The sequence below is a fragment of the Lampetra planeri genome, chromosome 32 (assembly GCF_965212315.1).
Source record: "Lampetra planeri chromosome 32, kcLamPlan1.2.h2, whole genome shotgun sequence".
Lineage (NCBI taxonomy): Eukaryota > Metazoa > Chordata > Hyperoartia > Petromyzontiformes > Petromyzontidae > Lampetra > Lampetra planeri.
The window spans coordinates 9,411,308-9,432,563 of record NC_136138.1 but is presented as its reverse complement, the minus strand read 5'-3'; the positions used below and the strand labels follow the sequence as shown (position 1 = coordinate 9,432,563).

The 21,256-nt window shown below is 44.7% G+C and overlaps 1 protein-coding gene across 1 annotated transcript; it reads right to left on the bottom strand.

The window, feature by feature from the left end:
• Positions 1 to 5,184: 5,184 nt before the first annotated feature.
• Positions 5,185 to 21,029, bottom strand: LOC144729425 (V-type proton ATPase subunit S1-like). Its single transcript, XM_078609698.1, has 10 exons — positions 20,482 to 21,029; positions 14,879 to 15,002; positions 13,380 to 13,457; positions 12,266 to 12,468; positions 11,485 to 11,525; positions 10,846 to 10,931; positions 9,585 to 9,859; positions 8,015 to 8,065; positions 7,139 to 7,376; positions 5,185 to 6,057 (listed from the first exon to the last, which is right to left on the bottom strand). The coding sequence occupies exons 1-10, from the start codon at positions 20,580 to 20,582 to the stop codon at positions 5,848 to 5,850; spliced, it is 1,407 nt and encodes a 468-aa protein (XP_078465824.1). The 5' UTR covers positions 20,583 to 21,029; the 3' UTR covers positions 5,185 to 5,847.
• Positions 21,030 to 21,256: the final 227 nt, after the last annotated feature.

Below are 21,256 nucleotides of genomic sequence, written 5' to 3'. Positions count from 1 at the left end.
GATTTTGGACGATTTTTGATCTCCCCCCTCCCTCGTCACACGGCGTCACAAAACGTCAGACCCCCCACCCTCAAATATGACGTCACAAAGCTCTGCCCCCCCCCAACCATATTTCCATTTTGAAAATAAAACATGCTTCAAATCGCTTTAAACTATTGTCATTGTAGTGCGTATTTAATGTGGCGCTGCACTCTGATGTTGTAGTAGAAAACATTTATTAAAAAGTCTATTTAATTAAGTAGAACGTGTTGTCTATATTTATTTAAAGTTGCGCATTTTGATGTGACGTCACATTTCTCAACCCACCCCCCCATCGTCACACATCGTCAGAAATGTCTGACCCCCCCCCCCCCCCCCAGGTGCGTGACGTCATTTATGGACGGCCCCATACGGGGGATCTTTGTCTTTGTTTGTCACAGACGCACCTGCTCAGGTGTGGCAGGGCAGTCCGACGGCTCTATCTCACCCCCTGCTGACTGTGGCGGTACTGCACTAAAGACTTGCACATTTCACATTGATCGCTTAGCACCAGGCATGTAATGATAACAATACATTGATTCATCTTTCTATATGTTTAAGAGAAAAATATTTGTATTACCCTCGGGTTAAATGTATGAAAGCGTGCGCGTCAATCTAACGGAGCGAACACAACGACACAAACGAGACGTACAAATGTGAAGAAATTATTCGGCCAAGATGAGACGCTAAATAGTTGGTTGTTGAACTGAAATTGCAACTGGAATTGTGGCAATTCGTGGAATCTTTGGCCCGGGGGCTGAATTGTTGGTATTTTTGACAGACATGGCATTTTTACTGAGTTTAGCACGACCAATTTAGCCTCAGCAAGAGTTCACAAACAGCGAAAACTTTTTTTAAATTAAATTTCCATTTACGTTATGGCGGATTGGTTAGAAGTGCAATATGGACCCGGCTTCCAGAGTTCGATTCCCCGGTCACGGCTAACATCAGTGGCGAGGGATACCCGAAGCAGTCCTGAACCTGCCTTCACCCTGCTGCTTGGACGAACTTGCAGTATGATAAAACACCCTTTTTGCTTCGTAGGGAGGCCTTGATCCAGCAGTGGATTGACAAGACGTCTGTACATTGTTGTTATGTTAAAAACACATCTGTGGTACTGAAACACAATGGGATTGCTCGTGCAATGTCATGGGAGTATTTTTTAAAATAATTATTTTCACATACGCAGATGAGCAGCGATAGATGTGTCTTGTTAGCATGGTATAAGTTAATACTTGTTAAAGTGCACATACTACCGAGTGACAAAGGGGCAGCCCTGCAATTGCTTGCTCATGTCAGTGCTAGTGAAATGACTTCCACTAAAGACAGCCGCTGAAGATGGCATTTGGTCTACGCCTCCATGTTCACCAGACAACTTGGGAGGCGGATGGGGGGACCCGAGTCTTACCCCCACCACACGTGACCGACTGATCAACCCCCTTGACACTGTTGGGTGGACGGAGGCGAGCGGGTGGGGGGGATTTAAGAATCTTGCACCGTGGTTTCAACCGCCATGCCAGGTGATCAAAGTGAATCTGTGACTGGAGTGCAAGTCGAGCGTTGCTCTCCGTTACACCGTGGAAACATCCCCCAAGTTTCAAAATCCCTCCCCCCAAATAAAATACTACGATAAGATGTGCATTATGTAGAAATTTTTTCGTAGCCAACCGTGTAAATCGGATATATTCAGTAGTATTCCTTCTCCAATCAATTACCAAGAATAAACGATCACATTTTGATCAGGCTTGTTATGTTATATTTTCTCCGGTTATGATTACGTATTTACAACATTCGTGTAGTTAGTGCATACAAGCAGGGCAAAATGTATCCAACCATAACAGTGGTTATATTTCGATAATATTCCTTCACCAGTTAACTCATATTTGTAACCCACCACCACGCCTCCCAATTTGTTTTACTTCTAATAAAAAGAATATGTTAATGATTGGGCAAGTAAGAAAACTAGTCCACCAAGTACATGCTTGTACAATTGTATACACTTAATGAATAATAATAATAATCAATTTTCAATCTGAGAAAAATATACATTCAAATCACTCCAAATTAGTTGATTGAGATTTGTTGAAAATACTTATTTTAAATCGCAAACATCACTGGCATGGCATGTGGAGAAAATGTATCACTGTAAAACGCCCCCGCTGATCGAAATGTATTCTAACCCTGCGACGAGAGATGTGATGCTAAACTGCAGTGAATTTTTAAAGGGCAGTTACACCATCTATTATATGTACAATTAATTCGGTACAGACAAAATGACAACACAATTCCTACCGTGATCCCGGTTATCAACGTCGTTGGGTACATGTGTGTGGAATTTCAGCCGACGAAAAACCGAAAGTCAAATCCACACGTGGAAACAGACGGATTCAACGGAGATGTTCTGGTTCAGGTGTGGCAGGTTGTTTGAGTTCAAGTGACGGCTGAAATTTTTAGGCAAGGTCCATTCCTGGCACCGCCACTGAAATTGCCATTTCATTTGCAGCTGTAACGCATTGATTTCTGTTTCTATTTAAGATCAAATTCACCACATCCTCGGTAACTTAAGGCACGCTGAGGTCCACTCCCCCATGGCTCCGAAGCCATTCGTACATTGATCCATAATAGAGGTTTTTTGAGGTTCGATCGCATAAATATATAAATGTGTTGTTAAACCCGCCAACCACCTGACACAGCCAATTGGTAAGGTTTGTCACGTAAACAGAACATGCAAATTCATTACAAATACAGCACACCGGCGTGTTGGAGAGCAAAGCCACAACATTTACAATCTGAGTACGACGTTTTGCCAGTAATTACAACTAGCTTCATCAGGCGACAGACAGATTTGTGGAGAAATCCTCCTGTTTCGTTCCTTAAATAGAGGGGTAGATGTGATGACATCACTTTGGAGCCATGCTTGAGTGATGTGGGGGGGGGTTAACGACGCATTTATATATTTACGCGATCTAACCCAAAAAACCTGTATTATGGATGATATTTGTCGCGAAAACCTACGTGTTAAACTCGTACATTCATGTTTCAGCGCCAATTGATTTCCCAAGCAGTTGTCAATGACGTTTGTGAAATTCTCGTGGTGATTGCGAGTGCGAATTTGATGCATACCACGTCAATAAATAATTTGCCCTTGCAAGGAACATAAGAAATATCAGCAAATTGTTTTGCTCCGTACATCTGCATGATCCAACCAATGGTATAGTTACACCCTCTCAAAGATGGAACACAACACCGTTATTGCCGCACACTCACGCACGCCTTGAACGATCTTCATCACAGCATTTGGTGCCACCTTTCCAACTTGGCTGTGTACATGGGAAGGCTTCCAAGTACGAAAGGCCTCATCCTCGTACGACCATAACCGCTGTATTGTTCAGATTATAATGATGCACAATTCCCCCCCCCCCCCCCCTGTATGTTAAAGCAACAGTTGGGGGTATGTGTCTTGCAAATCCGGGAGATGTTTTTATTACATTGTTGAGAATCATCTTAGAGAAGATCATTCTTCCAGAAGACAGATTATCCAAAACAATACATTACACCAGCCATTCTGAATGATATTCTAGAAGACACGGCTCCCCATTTTAAAGGACCACGTTCGCAATGGTCTTGCGGAAGACGTGCCGCATTCCTCCCGATATTTAAAAGCACTTCACTGTGTTGTCAAATTGGCACCGAGAGTTTTTGCGGATCCTGCTTCTACGGGATGTGTTCTCGAGTTCAAAATTGGCAGCTTGTCAAAGCGAGAACGTGTCTGTTACCACTCTCCAGGTCAGGTCACCCCGTCAAAATAAAAAAAATGCATTTTGGGAAGAGGGATTTAAAAAATAAAATGCAGATTTTTGACGCATCGTTTTGGTTCTCAAGTTATAAGCAGGATGTATGTATGTTGAACTTCTTTCACACCATTCGTAGCCAACCATGCCAAACGGCAAAGCATATGTAAACACATTAATAGCATGATAACCAAATAATACGATGGTAACGTTCAAACTGAAATTTCACAATTAATAATTTCACATGTAATATTTAACAGAGGAACAGCTGCTAAATTGGTATGGCTCTACCAGTAAATATATAACACTGGTCAACAAAAAAAAACATTTTTTTCTGGCCTGGACTTTTGCAGCTGTTTAGACTAATTTCAGGGTGCTGGTTCCAAATCTGATCTCAGATTTGCTCTATCACATCTAATTTTTATGCTATCGGCATACCCCATTTTCATTGATTTTACCCGAAATTAACTCTGTCACTTATGATTGCAAGTTGTTGCGAGTCAGTGACTGCTTTAGTGTTAAAATATGGTGCTGTATTTTTAGGATAGTGTGTTTATAATATCATTTTATGTAGATATCCACATTTATTTAATATTTTTCTTCTGCAGTTTTTATTGAAAATGCAATATTTGATATCTCCTAAACCTGATGTGATAGACAAAAACAGATTTGGAATCAGCACCCCAAAATTACCTTAAAACCGATGGAATACCTTATGCCAGAAAAAGTGTGTTGACCAGTGTAATTAACCATTCCAATTCAAGAGCAGTTCTTGCACAATGCATACGTGTGGGAGACTCGTTTATGGTGCGTTTAATAATCGCAATAATAAATGTCCTGAAACCGGTAAGATCCATAGAGAGTCTCAAGACTCGTTTTTTCAGGATGGCTCCGCATTGGGTCGTTTAACCAATTCAATTTCCTTGCAGATCTGCCACCCTCCACCCACGCTTGGCTGCCTCCCACGACAAAAACAGCATTACCACCACACTGCAGGCCAACAACACTTCCATAGCTATATTCTTGGTTCTTTCGGTAAAGTCACGTAGAAGGGAAATAATAAATAATAAAATATTAAACAATACAAATTCTCACGACGTTTCGACTGCAACACAAGCAATCATCATCAGGTGTGAAATCCACAGCAAGAAATGTTTTATTGTTTTATATTTATATTATTTTATTATTTCCCTTCTACTTGACTTTACCGAAAGAACCGAGAATATGAATCCCTGCAATCACAAAAGCTTTAAATTAAAACTTCCATAGCTGTCAACCCATACGGTTTACCCCGTATTCTTGTACAAGGAAATTGAGTTTTCAGGTCCATACAGCGTACAGCCGTTTCAACACGGGCAAAAATAGTTCTCGTATATTTGTTTGTGTTTCCCCCTTGTGATGGGATTTTGTAGGATGAACGTTGAGATTTATAACGGCACGGGGTGACCAATACGGTCTGAATTGGTCTGTAATACGGTAGGGCACTGATAAGGGATTGACCGGTCTGCACTTCTCTCACAGATTTGTTCCCCGCGCTGCTCGACTTTGAGCTTCCCTCCCATTGTCTCCTTTGAAAAGTTCTTACAACCTTGAGATCAATTTAAAGAAACATTAACTTTTATCAATTTAACCTTCAGCAGTGCTGTTTGTTGCTGGCCGTCTAGCATTTTGGCATGGGCGGAGTTTGTGGGGGGGGGCACAGGGGGGTGGGGGGGCAGGGCAATGCCCTGCCCAAAACTGAACACCTTCATGAATTTATTTTCAGTAGTTTACAATTAAGATTTAAAATAAATTAATTGTATGCACCCGTGATTCCTAACGTGAGGGACAAAGCGAACCCCTGCGCCCCCCCTCCCCCCCAAAATATAGCAATCAAACTCCGCCTGTGCATTTCTGGTATTTTGGGCATGTGCCCAGCAAACCACGATGACGAAAAAAAAGAGATAATGGCTCCTGGACCATGCCGCCGGTGTTGCCTAGCAACCGCGGTGGCCATTACATCAATCGGTGTTACCTAGCAACCGCGGTGGCCATTACATCAATCGCTCTGAGAAATGGCGAGCGCGGGCCCCTTGGGGTCGTCAAAGCGGTCGAGCGTGGTGATGGCGAGGATCTTCTGCACGCCGTAGGTGAGAATGAGGACGAGCACCGTGGTGGACACGAGGAACATCCAGATGGCCGGCGTGAAGAAGCTCGCGCAGTCGCTGGCGTAAGAGAAGCTCGAGTTGCCCACGTTGAAGCCTTGGATCTGGGCGAGGGGAGCGAGGTGGGGGGGGGGCACACGCAGGATTTCACAATTAGGGGGATCAAATCAACTGCGTAGACCATTAGCGTAATGAGCGTGGGGGGCATGGGGTGCCTTGCCCCCCAAAGCTACGAGTTGGGGCCCCCTTTGACAAGCACCATGAGATATTTTTCGATTTGAAGCTTTCGTGACTGCAGGGATTCATCTTCTTGGTTCTTTCGGTAAAGTCACGTAGAAGGGAAATAATAAAGTAATAAAAATAAAACATAATAAAATACAATTCTCACGAGGTTTCGGCCACAACGCAAGCAGCCGTCCTCAGGTGAAGAACAGGTCTGTCAGAAAGACAGCGTCATATGAGATATGTTTTCAACAACAGTGTAATAGAACAAAACCTTGTTTGAAATGGAGCGCCCCTACAGCGTGAGCGCAACGATGTGATGAGGCAAGAGGAACCGCGATATATATCGTAGGTGCGACCGTGCGAGACAAATCAAATATTGGGGCCCAACCTGACTAGTTACCGCATCCCCTGAGCTGATAATGTCGTTACGCCACTGGCGTGTAGACGGAAGCAATGGAGAGGGGTTCACGATGATCAATACTCGCGTTGAATTGTTGTGACCACACGCTTCGGCGGAGGGGTTGGACTTTGTGAGATGGACGTGGCAAGATTCACAGGCAGGGACACAGAGATACAGAGACAGAGAGATACAGAGACAGAGAGACAAAGCCGGGGAGACAACACGAGACTGACACAGGGAGATATCGTGCACCCCTCTTCACCAAGCCCGCACCAACCAGCGTGCTGAAGCATCGTCAAGCAACGGCCCATGACCACACAGCATTAGGAGGCCTTCATCCAATAGCGGATTGACAAAGGGCGGTACATTCGTCGTTACTAATTTATTAATTGCGCAGAGATTATAATTATAAGTTCTGCAGCGATTGGGCGCGGCGATGCTTACCTTATCTTACTGAGAGATATATAAATACAAAGCGCCCTTACCGCACTACCGGGTCAGGGAGGACGGTGGCAGCCGGCACTAAACGTCGATGGCACCGCCGCTTCGCCGGCCCTCACCTGGAAATCCTGGAACGTGACGGTCCACTTCGGGGCCAGCTCGCTCGCGACGTACAGGTAGCCTCCGTAGTAGGAGGACGAGCTGAGGAACTGGCAGTGGTAGGAGAAAGCCTCGAGCGACGAGATGTACGTGGTGTTGAAGACGGCCGTTGTGTTTTCTGCGTACTCCACCTCGAAAGATTTTACGGAAAACCATTTCTTCTTTGTCACTTGGTAGTACTGGTTTGTCATGTTGAACCTGCAAAAGCAATTGTGTGTGTTTTGTTAAAGTATAATAACGTGTATTGTGATATTGTATCCCCGCACCTCCGATTAGCAGGTCGGCTATGTACGGTGCGAAAGAGGTTCACCGTACGTTGCTATCCGACTCCTGCGTTTGTGCAATATTTTCAGGAGAAAAATGCCAATGTCGAGGTCTGCCAGCCACGACGAGACTGGCGTCAGGAGAGAGATAGTGTTCGGCAGTATTTTTTACAGAATTTTTGACGAATGTGAAATTTTATAATTGTATCCATTCTCTATCCACTGTTGGTTGATGGCTTTTATTGCTTCTTGTAGTTTTGTGCATCTTCAACACAATTGTATGTCTCCACATGCAAAAGTAGCATCGCTCCTAACCACCTTTATATCAAACATACGTAAGAACCGACAGCATAAGGACATATTGCATGTAATTGTTTTGCTAGAATTTTTGTTCATTTTTGAAATGTTTCATACGTTTGCAATTTTCCTTTCTAAAACGTATAAAAAAATCACGAAACATTTTTTCACCAAATAAATTGTAAAGTTATTGTAGGAATTTTATGACTACAACAACTGTTTTCACCCTGCTTTAAGCAAATGTTTACATGCTTTAAAGAAACCTTAGGCACTTACCGCAACGTCAAGTAAGGAAATGATGATACGTTGTTATATCTTAAGGAGAGACTGCAACAAAATTAATAAAATATGGTCAAGCACAATGTATGTACGTATGCTCACTTATACGACATTCACTTTCAGCCCTCTGAAGATCTCCAAATGCCATGGGAGTTGCATGACCATACTTCACCACACTCATCATTGAGGGTTGGTGAAGGGGAGTGCTCAGGACGGATTCAGACGTCACCCGCCGCTGATGTCAGCTGTGACCGGGTACAGGAGTTGGAGACACTGGGGTGGACCAGTGTCACAGTGGATAAGGCAATGCACTACGAACCCGGTGGCCTGAGTTTGAGTCTTGGCCAAAGCGAACATCATCGCGAGCTACGCACGAAGCGTTCCTGGACATCACTTCACCAAACCAACACCAACCAGCTTGGTGAAGTATGGTCATACAACCCTTATGGGGCCGTCCATAAATGACGTCACGCGATTTTGGACGATTTTTGACCCCCCCCCCCCTTGTCACACGGCGTCACAAGAAGTCAGACCCCTCCTCAAATATGACGTCACAAAGCTCTGCCCCCCCTCCCACCCCAAAAAAAAATAAAACATGCTTCAAATCGCTTTAAACTATTGTCATTGTAGTGCGTATGTAATGTGCCGCTGCACTCTGATGTTGTAGTAGAAAACATTTATTAAAAAGTCTATTTCATTAAGTAGAACGTGTTGTCTATATTTATTTAAAGTTGCGCATTTTGATGTGACGTCACATTTCTCAACTCCCCCCCCCCCCCTCGTCACACATCGTCACAAATGTCAGACCCCCCCTAGGTGCATGACGTCATTTATGGACGGCCCCTATGACCAACATGACATGGGGAAGCCTCTCATCCAGCAGTGGATTGGCATAGGACTGTAAATTATGATTGCTTAATAAATTAATTATAAACGTATAAAAACACATTCCTGAGGAGGGAGCTGGTAGGAACGTTGGGTTGCTCGGTCAATGGCCAGAGTCAACGGCGGCGTGGTGTATTCCGCAAATAGGCCCGACTGTGAGGGCGGGCACAAGCCGGCGTGAGTAGGTTAAACGTTGAGTTTTATAAGGGCACCACGGGGTGACCAGCCCCTCCCCACCCAGCCCCACCCCTCCCACCCCCCACCCAGCCCCACCCTCCCCACCCAGCCCCTCCCTACTCCCCCCACCCTTCCTACCCAGCCCCTCTCCATCCTCCCCTCCCCACCCAGTCCCACCTCCCCACCCAGCCCCTCCCCACCAGCCCCTTTCCACCAGCCCCTCCCCACCCAGCCCCTCCCTCCCCACCAGCCCCTCCCTGCACGACGGACACAATAATCTCCTGTGGGCTGGTGTAACCAGGAGGTTCCTACCAGTACAAACTCGTAAACAAATGTAATTCAGTTTTACTGTTTGCAATACAAATGCATGGACATTCGCAGAATTGTGCGTGCTACGCTCACAGGAGCACAGATCGATCAGGATGGCCATTTCATGACGAAGGGTCAACACGCCCAAAAAAAAAAAAAACTTTCACGAAAAAAGTCTCAAACACAACAAACGCACATGGCATTGTCGCTGCTGCAGCTGGAGCTACTGAGGTCAACGGTGCTGTTGTTGAAAGTCAAGTCGCCCAGCTCAATGTGAACCGCTTTGCCACCAGCCACTTCAGTATACACCAGGGTGATGTTGGACGCCCAGAAGAGAATGCAGCTCCCGTTGTTGCCACTGAACGCCAGGGGCTTGGAGGCGCTCTGCGTGACCGTTGAATCGACCGCCAGGAGCTTGCGTCCCCTCGACACGTCGGAGGGGTTGCCCAGAGACGCTGAGCTGCCAGCCACCTGTAGCAGCAGCGAACCAGCCAAGGCAGAGACACGTGAGCTGGCATTGTGCCTAATGATCACTTCTTTGTATGTTTGATTTTAAATAAACCAAATCCGACCATCACACGTGCCCCCCCTCCCCGCCACCGCCCCGGGTAATTAGCCACTCGCACCCAGCGCAGAGTCATGCAATTTCTATGCATGTTCACAAATGTGACCTTTACGCGTACAATTTTAACCTCGCGTACATCCGCGAACTTCTACGGCACATGACCCCTTCGTGTTTAAAACAGTTTGCGCTGTGTTGACGGCCAGCAACCGATTTGTGCACGATGGGTGTGACTCTGTTTCTTTCGATGTTCACTGTAACACGTGGGAGGCTTTTGAGATCCGATATCATCCACAATCGACGTTTTGTTGGGTTACATCGCGTAAAAATATATAATGGTGTCGTTAATTAACTGTGAATAACCAAAGCAATAATAGATATCCAGTGTGATTTTTATGGAGTAATGACCCCCCACCCCCTCTGGTCTCCACAACTCTGGCTGTGGCCTGATGAGGCTGGTTGTAATTACCGGCTAAACGTCTTACTCGAACTTTAAATGTTGTGGGCTTAACTCTCCTACACACCGGTGTGTGCTGAACTAGACACGAATCGGCATGTTTTGTTTACGTAACAAACCTCACTAATTGGCTGTGTCGAATGGTGGCGGGTTTAACGACACATTTATTTCAATGCAATCAAACCCAAAAAACCTCTATCATGGAGAGGTTCACTTATCTGATCTTTTTATTGATCCGTCCACACCTCATTTATCAGATAATTAACATTGTACTGTGTGTATGTTGAACTTCTTTCACACCGTACGTAGCCAACGGAGGTGCTAGGTGGTGGGTGAAGGACAACAAACTAAACAGAGAAAGTAGCACTAAAGAAATGTGCATGAGTGTTATGCTGCAATGAGCAGAGGAGGGTACAATAAATGAATGCGGTGCTTTACCCTGGAAGGCCTCAGCGCAGTGTAAATAGCTGTGAAATTGATTCCACTGGACGTCAGGGTAGCCAGCGTATTTCCAATGATCTCGTCTGTAGAGCAAACAGTAACATAACCATCGTAAAGCACGTGGCAATAACAAAAACATGTATCCAGTAAACGCACGTTATCACTGGAACATAAACTACTTGCAGATTCATCTTCTTGGTTCTTTCGGTAAAGTCATGTAGAATGGAAATAATAAAATAATAAAATTTAAACATAATAAAATAATTCTCACGACGTTTCGGCCACAACGCAAGCAGCCGTCCTCAGGTGTCTACTCGACAGACCTGCTCTCCACCTGAGGACGGCTGCTTGCGTTGTGGCCGAAACGTCGTGAGAATTATTTTATTATGTTTTATTTTTATTATTGTATTATTTCCATTCTACGTGACTTTACCGAAAGAACCAAGAAGATGAATCCCTACAGTCACGAAAGCTTTAAATCGAAATTTACTTGCAGATTATTATTAGTATGTTGGTTTATATAGGTATAGGTTCATATAGTTAGGTAAAACAATCATATGACAGTAGTTCATCAAAGGCTTCTAGTGCATTGTTAAGTCTGTAAACATATGCATCGGTAAAATAAAAACCGCGTACCGTTTTCAGCGATAGCCGCTCGTCTCAACGATGCAGAATCACTGCGGGATGAGAAAAACAACGTTTTTTTATTCCTGCAAGCCGCATTATCACAAAACTGACACACAACGTTGGCCACTATAAACATGAATATGATTAACTTTTCATATTAACACGTAGGCTTTCGCGCCCAATATTATTCATAATAAAGGTTTTTGGGTTAGATCGCGTAAGTATAAATGTGTCGTAACCATCCACCACAGCCAATTCTGTAAGAGATTTGTCAGTAAACAAAACGCAAATTAGTTTACTACTTCGTACTCAAATTGTAAATGTTGTGGATTTACTCTCCAACACACCGGTGGGCTGAAGTAGTAACTAATTGGCGTTTTTTTTTCGTAACAAATACCTTACTAATTAAATTTCGATTTAAAGCTTTCATGACTGCAAGGATTCATTTTCTTGGTTCTTTCGGTAAAGTCACGTAGAAGGGAAGTAATAAAATAATAAAAATAAAACATAATACAATTATTCTCACGACGTTTCGGCCACAACGCAAGCAGCCGTCCTCAGATTTGGTTTTCACCTGAGGACGGCTGCTTGCGTTGTGGCCGAAACGTCGTGAGAATTATTGTATTATGTTTTATTTTTATTATTGTATTACTTCCCTTCTACGTGACCTTACTAATTGGCTGTGTCAGGTGATTCAATTTTATTTTTCGAATCTCTGAGATCATTCGGGAGGGTCGTTTTTTTTGGGGGGGGTGGGGGGGCAGATGTTCGACGTCGCAAATTCACGTACCCGGCGGTGGCTGGCAGGCGGTAGACAACCAGGTTGGGCTGGTGTGGGTCAAGGTTGCGGGGCACTTGAGAGGACCCCGGACCCTCGTCAAACTCGCGCCTGTCTGGACCCAGCTGCTCTCGAGCAAACTCGACCACGGCAGCCGCCGCCTTCCAGTCCACGGCCGGCAGGAACAGCTTGGAGGCAGCCCGGCCGAAGAGGTCCTGGGTGGGAACAACAACAACAAACAAAAAACACGTGGCAGCACGGGGAAGTTTCAGGGGCACTGGGAAGGTAAGCGGGCTTGCGTTTCATTCACGAGTGAAGAAGATGAATAATCATATATTTTTTCATCAGCGCTGCGTAGGGTTTTCCGGTTGTGCCGTACTGCTCTCCGATGTGTTTTCGGGCTGTACCGCGTGTTGTCTGGCACGATGTCCGACGTTTCACTGGACGAGCTCAAAGCCTCTTTCAGGGATGCGGTGCAACTCTAAAAGCAGTTTTTAAATCGGTTTCTAAAATCGGTTTTCGGGACACCGTCTCGCCACTGTGACCTTGTACATGGGAAGGCGGCCGACTGAGCACGGGCTCCTTCTCGTACTACTTTTTGGGTTCTGGAGTTAAACGCAGAATAACGGAGACAATATTTGAATATCGTACGTAAATTTTTAAAAAATATATTGTAAATCAGCCATTCATCAGTAGGTGTCGCTAGCTAACAATCGGTCTTGGGCGTTATCCTCCAGGTACGGTGGCGCCTCTTGTACAAACAAAAATGCAGATGAATTATTTTTTTGGCTTGTACTGTATTTGGTGCATTCGAGTTGTGAGTTTTGAGCAGCGTGACAAAAAAAGTTAAGTATTATACCAAATGTTCATTCATCTGTGTGAAGCTGCTGGATTTTAAAAACCCATCAATTCTGCAAGCAGAGATGATTGTTATATTTAGCTATCCTTTCATCGTCATCATTATTATTACTGAAATGCTATCGGTGTATTACACAATGGTGTGTTACCTAAATCGCAATTGTGATTGGAATTACAACGCAGTATTGTCAGACGACCAACACTGAAACCAGTGTCAAATATATTACCCACGTGTTAACAAACACAGCATGCGAAATGATTAACTAACCTTGACGTTTTTAAAGACACCCGTGTGTTTATCGTCATCGTGTACCGCTCCGTACTTTGTGAAGTCGTCAACGCTGAGCTGAAACACACACAAAGACAACAAGCGACACACGTGATCATGCAGTGTTAGCGAGAGATAGGATACGCTGCGAAGGAACGTCAACGTACATCGACTACTCTCACGTAATTGCCACCAACAAATGTTCACACCAACATAACGTGAGAACACTCCAACATTAATGACGATCGTGTGCATTTGGCCATACCGCTCCGCTGTCAAATCTAAATACACCCCCAAAAAACCCACATTTGTCTTGCTTTAGAATACTATTTTCCCTTTGCAAATATTTTAATACACCCCCCAAAAAATAGTGTATAGGTACGTGACGTATATCAATGGGGTGGCTATTTTTGATTCAGAACCTGCCTCGCGTCATGATGTAATACCACCTTCAAGATATTTTTTGTAAAAAATATGTATTTTTAGCAAGGTGCATCTGCCCCAACACACAAGAGCTTTGAGTCTACGTATGTTTAGGGCCGTCTTCAGCTGAGGTGGGCCGGTAGGTCGGGTGGGCTGGGTTGGTCGTGCACCACCAAATGTCCTTTTAACCCAACTCCAAGTTCACTCTGCTAAGTGGTGGATCGCTAATACGGTGCCCCCCCCACCACACCACAGCTCTACTGAGCCCGGCCCCCCACCATGTAGCTGGAGCCAGGCCTGACGATTTGCTGTTGTAACGTTCTAACCCCGTGCCCCTACTGGACATGCGTGAAAAAGAGCTTGATACCTCATCGGATTCCTCCAGTGCAAATAGATATTCTGATTGTGATTATGTATACTCACAACAATACTTTTAACAAATATTATTCTGTGGACAAGGCACAGGCCCTCTACCTTATCAGCCATAAGAGCTCCATCCCCCCTACACGTTGATGTTTATTGCACGCGAGTTGACGGCCCACTGGGACGATTGTTGAGACATTTGACAGCCGGGCATCGGCGGTGTCCCCACGGGCATTGCAGTTGAGGAACAGGTGACGACGGTAATGATCACCACAACTCAACGTTGGAAGCGTTCGCGCAGCGGTATGGAATCATGCAGCAACAACAAAAACCCATGCACAACTTTGCGGAGAACCAGACATGGCAACGTGGACTTTTCCTCAAACAGTTCTGTACAAGGGAGATGAGTTTCGATTTAAAGCTTTCGTGACTGCAGGGATTCATCTTCTTGGTTCTTTCGGTAAAGTCACGTAGAAGGGAAGTAATAAAATAATAAAAATAAATATAAAACATAATAAAATAATATAAAATAGTATAATAATATAATATAATAATCAAATATTATGCTTTATTTTTATTATTTTATTACTTCCCTTCTACGTGACTTTACCGAAAGAACCAAGAAGAAGGGAGATGAGCTTTACCGCATGGTGTGATTGAGTGGGGGGTGAGTGGGGAAACCACTGCAGTGAACTTTCCAAACGGCCGGTCACCTTGTCCTGCATGAAGATGACGAGGGAGGAGCTGGGCTGGACGGCGTGGGACAGGTGCACGTACAGCTCAGACGTCTCCACCACGTGGCCCGCGCTGGGTGGATGGTGCCCTCCCCAGTCCAGCCTGCAACACGACGGTGGTGTTAATTCTAGATTTGAAGCTTTCGTGACTGCAAAGATTCATACTCTTAAGTTCTTTCGGTGAAGTCACCATGTAGGTAAAAAATGAAATTAAAATTAATAAAAATAAAACAATAAAATCACGACGTTTCGGAGGCAACACAAGCTTCCGTCTTCAGGTGAAACCGTCACAGCAAAATATCTTATATAGTGGTACCTTATATAGTGGTTAAGGGGTATATCTGTACCTTATATAGTGGTTAAGGGGTACAGATATTTTGCTGTGACGGTTTCACCTGAAGACGGAAGCTTGTGTTGCCTCCGAAACGTCGTGATTTTATTGTTTTATTTTTATTAATTTTTATTTCATTTTTTACCTACGTGACTTTACCGAAAGAACTAAGAGTACGACAGTGGTGATGGTGGTGGAGCAGAAGAAGACACCAAAGGCTAAGCAGCAGTGGAGGAGGATGAGGAGAGCAAGGTGGTCGTGGTCGTACATGAGTGGTAAAAGATTTACCTAATGACAGGGTGAGAGTCAGGGATGGATGTCGTAGTGGGTGTACAGATACCCCCACCCCCAAAAACGTTTAGAGGTAACCCGCAACATTTTTTGACAGAAATTCGTGGACTTTTTGAGTGTGCCTTTTTGTGTCTCTCAACAAGGTGAACAAACGTGCTGATTATGCTGATGACTGAAAACTTAAATACACTGGACCGCACCAACAGTAGACTCAATGTGCCAATAGTTGCATAGATTTAATACACAGTAGAGTAATTATTGTGATGTAGAGCTCGGCTTATCCGTGAAGCAGTAGGGGGGGGGAGGGTCGAATCTCCACAGATCCCTTCAGTAATCTGATGAATAACCATCGCTAGTTGGACAACTACAACTTCCACAGCGTTGCTTTGTCCCTGATGGAATCCCACCGAGACCAACCACTCGGTTTCAAACTCGAGTGCACTTGAGGTCGGCCTCATTTCTCACGGCGCAGGTTGAGTTTGTAAAAATAAGAAAAACAAGAATGGTACTGTATTTCCATTATCATGTCATCGATATTTCCACTTGGTAGAAATTCAGATTTTGAATCCTGAATTCCTTTCACAGGCAACACACTGATAAAACAAATATATAAAAAACGTTCGGCCATACATTCCTCCCGAAAAATAATCGTGAGACTTGGTGAATTATTATTTGTTATATAAATAAGGTACAATTACTTTTGTCTACAGGTGCAAAATCCCGCGTGTCCGATTGCGTAAACACCTCGAGTGGACGTTTCGTTCACGGCACTGTACAGTCGTGTGCTGTGACTGGTGGCACAGTGGTTCTGCACTATGAATTCGCCCAACCCAGTTCGATTCCTAGCCACGGCTAACATCAGTCATCATCATCATCACGATCATCATCACGATCATCATCATCACGATCATCATCATCACGATCATCATCATCACGATCATCATCATCACGATCATCATCATCACGATCATCATCACGATCATCATCATCATCACGATCATCATCACGATCATCATCACGATCATCATCACGATCATCATCATCATCATCACGATCCATGGGCAGATAGCCCGCAGGCGTTCACTGAACATTTCGCCGTTTCCACTTCCCTCTCTGTCTTGTGCCACAGAGTAGTGCCACGTCTTTCTAACATCAGTGGCGAGTGATGATAACTGAACCAGTGCTAGGCGCCTCCGCTCCTCTTTATAAATCCACGTTGACCGGCGTGGCGAAGTTCACTTTAAAAGGCCCCGAAAAGCAACATGACTTTGGGAAGCCGTCATCCATCAGTGGATTAAATTTATATATTAAAAAAATGATCTGAACCTTTCTTCAACGTTGTCCAGTAGTTGTTTAAAGCGGAACACATTTAAGGGTGGACAAACACACACACACACACGTGTAATGTTTAATGCTAATAGGGTACAGCATATCTTTATAGTATTCATTGGTGCGTGGGGGTCGACGGGGTCACGATTTGTCCTTACCAAGACGAACGCTTAAGCATCGGCGTCTGTTGCTCGATAAGCAGTGGGACTTGGCTTATCTCCCGACTCGATCGGCACTTCCACACGCCACAAGCGGCACGGGCTGCCCTCCTCCAGAGCTCACGGCAGAACCAGACAGACTGGCTGGACCACCCCCCACCTCCCCAACCCCTTTTGCAAACAATCCGCATACTCAAGGTCGCGACGCCTGCCGCTAGCAAGAGTATAGACGGGCATGCCAATGTGTCGTCGTACTACTTACTCTACTACGCATACGTGTGCGATGCTGCCCGTTGTTTAACGGGTTCGTTGTCTCGGTTCGATCTCCGGGCGCGGCAGTTGAATCAGTGGTGCGTTGTTTCTTAAAACATCCCTCCCCCCGCCCGCCAGAAAAAAAAAAACTCTGTTCCACGCAGCATTATGATGTGGGCACACCGCGCCGAGTCTAGCGGAATGTCACAACGTTGTTGTTGTTGGTGGTGTAAAATGTGGACATTCCCAAAAGGGTGAATTGGCATGGTCTGTCGTGGCTGTGACGGTTCCACCTGAACACGGAAGCTTGTGTTGCCTCCGAAACGTCGTGATTTTTATTTATTTTATTTTACTTTTATTAATTTTAATGTTTTTACCTACGTGACTTTACCGAAAAAACCTAAGAATATGAATCCTTGCAGTCACGAAAGCTTTAAATCTAGAATTGGCATGGTCTGTTTTGGGTGTCGGGAATTGATTGATAAGGAGATGTGGGGGAGGGTTGTGTTTCTTCCCTGGTGGCGTTTGACCCGCTCAAACATACGCTGCTGGGAAATATCTGCTTGGCTCTCGGAAAGGTGGATGAAATGTTGTTGTTGTTACTTTGTTGTTGCAGAGAATTAGCAAACCCCTTTTCCTGTTCGTTAAAATAATGGACTTGTTGACGTATGCGTGGTCCATCGGTCGGATGATCTACAATTCGAATGCTTTAACGAGGTCGACTAAAAGGCCGGACGAGATATCCCTCACGTGTCGCTAGCGCCTGAAGTGGCATTAACTTTCATGGTTTCAATGTCTATATATGGCCAGTAACCACTAATTGTGTCGTAAACATTTGGGTTGTATAATTCACTCTCATTCGCCATTTAACAACACATACCTGTCAACCCCTTATCAGTGCCTACCTTGTTACAGAACAATTCAGACCTTATTGGTCACCCCGTGCCCTCCTAAATCTCAAAGTTCATCCTACAAAGTCCCATCACAAAGGAGAAACACAAACAAATAGACAAACATTGTTTTGCCCGTATTGAAACGGCTGCGCGCCGTATGGACCTGACAACTAAATTTCCCTTTACAGAAATTAGGGGTAAACCGCATGGGTTGACATCTATTTTACGACTAAAGTTTAAATCTACATTGAAATCCAATTTCTTTAGAACAGTTTTTTGTGCTCGTGTTGAATTTTTTGTCCTTCCCCACACCTCCGATTAGCACGGTTGGTTAAGTACAGTGCGAAAGAAGTTCAACATACTTACATACAAGTTCTTGGTTCTTTCGGTAAAGTCACGTAGAAGGGAAATAGTAAAATAATAAAAATATTAAACAATAAAATTCTCACGACGTTTCGACTGCAACACAAGCAATCATCATCAGGTGTGAAATCCACAGCAAGAACATTTTCTTGCTGTGGATTTCACACCTGATGATGAACGTCGTGAGAATTTAATTGTTTTGTATTTTTATTATTTTATTATTTCCCTTCTACGTGACTTTACCGAAAGAACCAAGAATATGAATCCATGCAGTCACGAAAGCTTTAAATAAAAACTTACATACAAGTTATGCTATATTATGTTGTATACAAATTGTCTGCTCTCGTACCATGGATCAGGGTGAGAGCGCACAGATATCTAGGCGAGGGACGCACGGAAAGTATCCAGGTGAGAGACACACTGGGGTAGCCAGGTGAGTGGCCATTAGGATTGGTCGCTCACTTCGCATGCGAGAACTGAGGTGTAAGGAGTCGGTGAAGCAACACAAGTTATTTGGTGATACAGTACTGCGTAGGCAATTGATGCACTGTCAAAAAAAAATGTAAAGCAATTCACACGTTCGTCAATAACAGTACGGTATGTAAACAGCACGCTGATCAATCTGAAGCTCAGTGATGCAGACACAACGCCAGTCAAGGAGGTCTGGCTCGGACCAATGCATCGTGCGTGACACCTGGAGAGACATTTGAAAATTGACTTTGATGGCTTTCGTGACGAGTACTACGAAAAAGAAAAATCGTACAAAGGATTGATGTTTTATATATAAATATTTTTTAATGGTATGTCATCCTGATACGATATATCACGTATTTGTATCTTCATTCGTTCTCTTGTAAGGCAGTGTTTTGATGGATATGGTGAATGTTGTGTTGCACGCAGACACGATTAGAGATTACATAAAAAAAATCTGTATATTTTTTAAGTATTTGTGTTTTGTACGCCCCGAAGAGTGTGCGCGTTTGACATTTTAAAACACAGTTGGATATTTTTGTTTTATTACGTCCCGCAAATAAAATGCTTTTAAAATTAAATTGTTCTTCAAGAGGGGAGCGAGTTACATTGGCCTATCATACAGCAGCAGTTTATCAATACGGACTGATTCTTGTGAAAAAAAGTCACATTGGTGACCTCACAACTGCTGAAGGAGTCTATTCACTGTTGCAGGCGATGAGGGATGGCACAAGCGGTTCGCGCACTGCACGATGCAACCCACAGCATGGGTTTGATTCCTGGCCACGGCTAACATCAGTGAGCTCGTGATACATCACTAGCTAAATCACCAACTCGCACTGGCCAGCACGGTGAAGTATGGACACACACACACACCCGTGAGATTTGAAGTTTTCGTGACTGCAGGAATCCATACTCTTTGGTTCTGTCGGTAAAGTCACGTAGGTATAATAGAAAATAAATTAAATCACGACGTTTCGGGCGCAACACAAGCTGAAGATTTCACTTCAGCAAGTTATTTCTTGCTGTGGTTGTCCCACCTGATGACGGACGCTTGTGTTGCCCCCGAAACGTCGTGATTTAATTTATTTTATTTTATACCTACGTGACTTTACCGAAAGAAGCAAAGAGTATGTAAATTTAGTTTTTATCCGAGTTTGAGCACGAAATATAACAAAATATAATTTGCCTAGCTTCATAGTCATGCTGAATTTGTTGATAAAAGGACATGGCCATGTCTGACCCAGCCAGCAGTGTGCTGACAAAGAGCAGAACTCCTGCCCGTGTGTCTCGCCACGATTATAAATCACTCTCCACCTTGTCTGAAATGAATCGTGTTAAAATAATAGCCTCCGAGGACAGACAACGCGACCTTCGGTCAAGCCTCCTTGAGTGTCGAGATAAAAAAAAATGCTCAGGTTTTTTTGTTGCACACCGCTGCATTTCAGGGTTTGTTCACGGGGTGGTGAGGGGCGGAGAGACGAGGCCACTCACCGCTCGTGTGACCAGACGAGTAGGGGAACTTGATCCAAGGACATCACTCCACGCAGACACAGCAACAGCAGCAGCAGCAGGCCGAGTGAGGAGCATGCCATTGCTCTCTCTCTCTCTCACTCTGTCACGGGCTCTGTCTGTCTGAGCTCAGCCTGTTCCGTCTCTCTGTTAGCGTGGCTCTCTGTCTTTGCTGTCCTGTTTCCCCCGGTCAGCTGCGTATTTCTTGCCTTTCTGTGAAACTTGGCACGTCTGTCTGTTAGCTTGGTGTCTGTCTCGCTTATTTGGCGTTTGTGTCCTGTTGGCCTTGTTCTGATCTCTCTGCCTTGTCTGTCGTGTCTGCCCGGTATGTCTATCTCGCTCAATTTATCCTACGTCTCTCTCTAAGTCACTCCACCCTGTCCACGTGAGTCTTCTCTCACTCGGTCACCTTGCAACCCCCCTCCTCCTCTACCTGTCCCGCCAAGCGATATCGCCGTTCTCTGCTCTCTCCGCCAGCTTATTCTCTCCAGCGCTCACCCCACACTCCTCAATCAGCCCTGCCAGTAGCGAGCAAGGCTTATAAAGCAGCAGCGTCGATAGGCTACGCAACTGCCCCATTCGCCACAGGCGCACGTGCGTGCACACGAGATGATTGCGGTCGTTACCGCTCCAGCCCAGATTAGGGCTGGAGGCAGCAGCAGCAGCAAGCCACCCGTTGTTGTGCGACACACACGGCTCGCGCGTGGTGGCTCTGATCTACAAGAGCCAACAATGCTCGTGTTACTTTGCACACACA

Bases quoted from the DNA above. Each gene is read 5' to 3' on its own strand.
- LOC144729425 (XM_078609698.1), bottom strand. From the start codon at position 20,582: ATGGCATGCTCCTCACTCGGCCTGCTGCTGCTGCTGTTGCTGTGTCTG. The intron at 12,469-13,379 runs GTTAGTTAATCA...GTTCCCACCCAG, and splicing joins GTGTCTTTAAAAACGTCAAG to GACCTCTTCGGCCGGGCTGC. The intron at 11,526-12,265 runs GTACGTGAATTT...CTCATCCCGCAG, and splicing joins CGCCTGCCAGCCACCGCCGG to TGATTCTGCATCGTTGAGAC.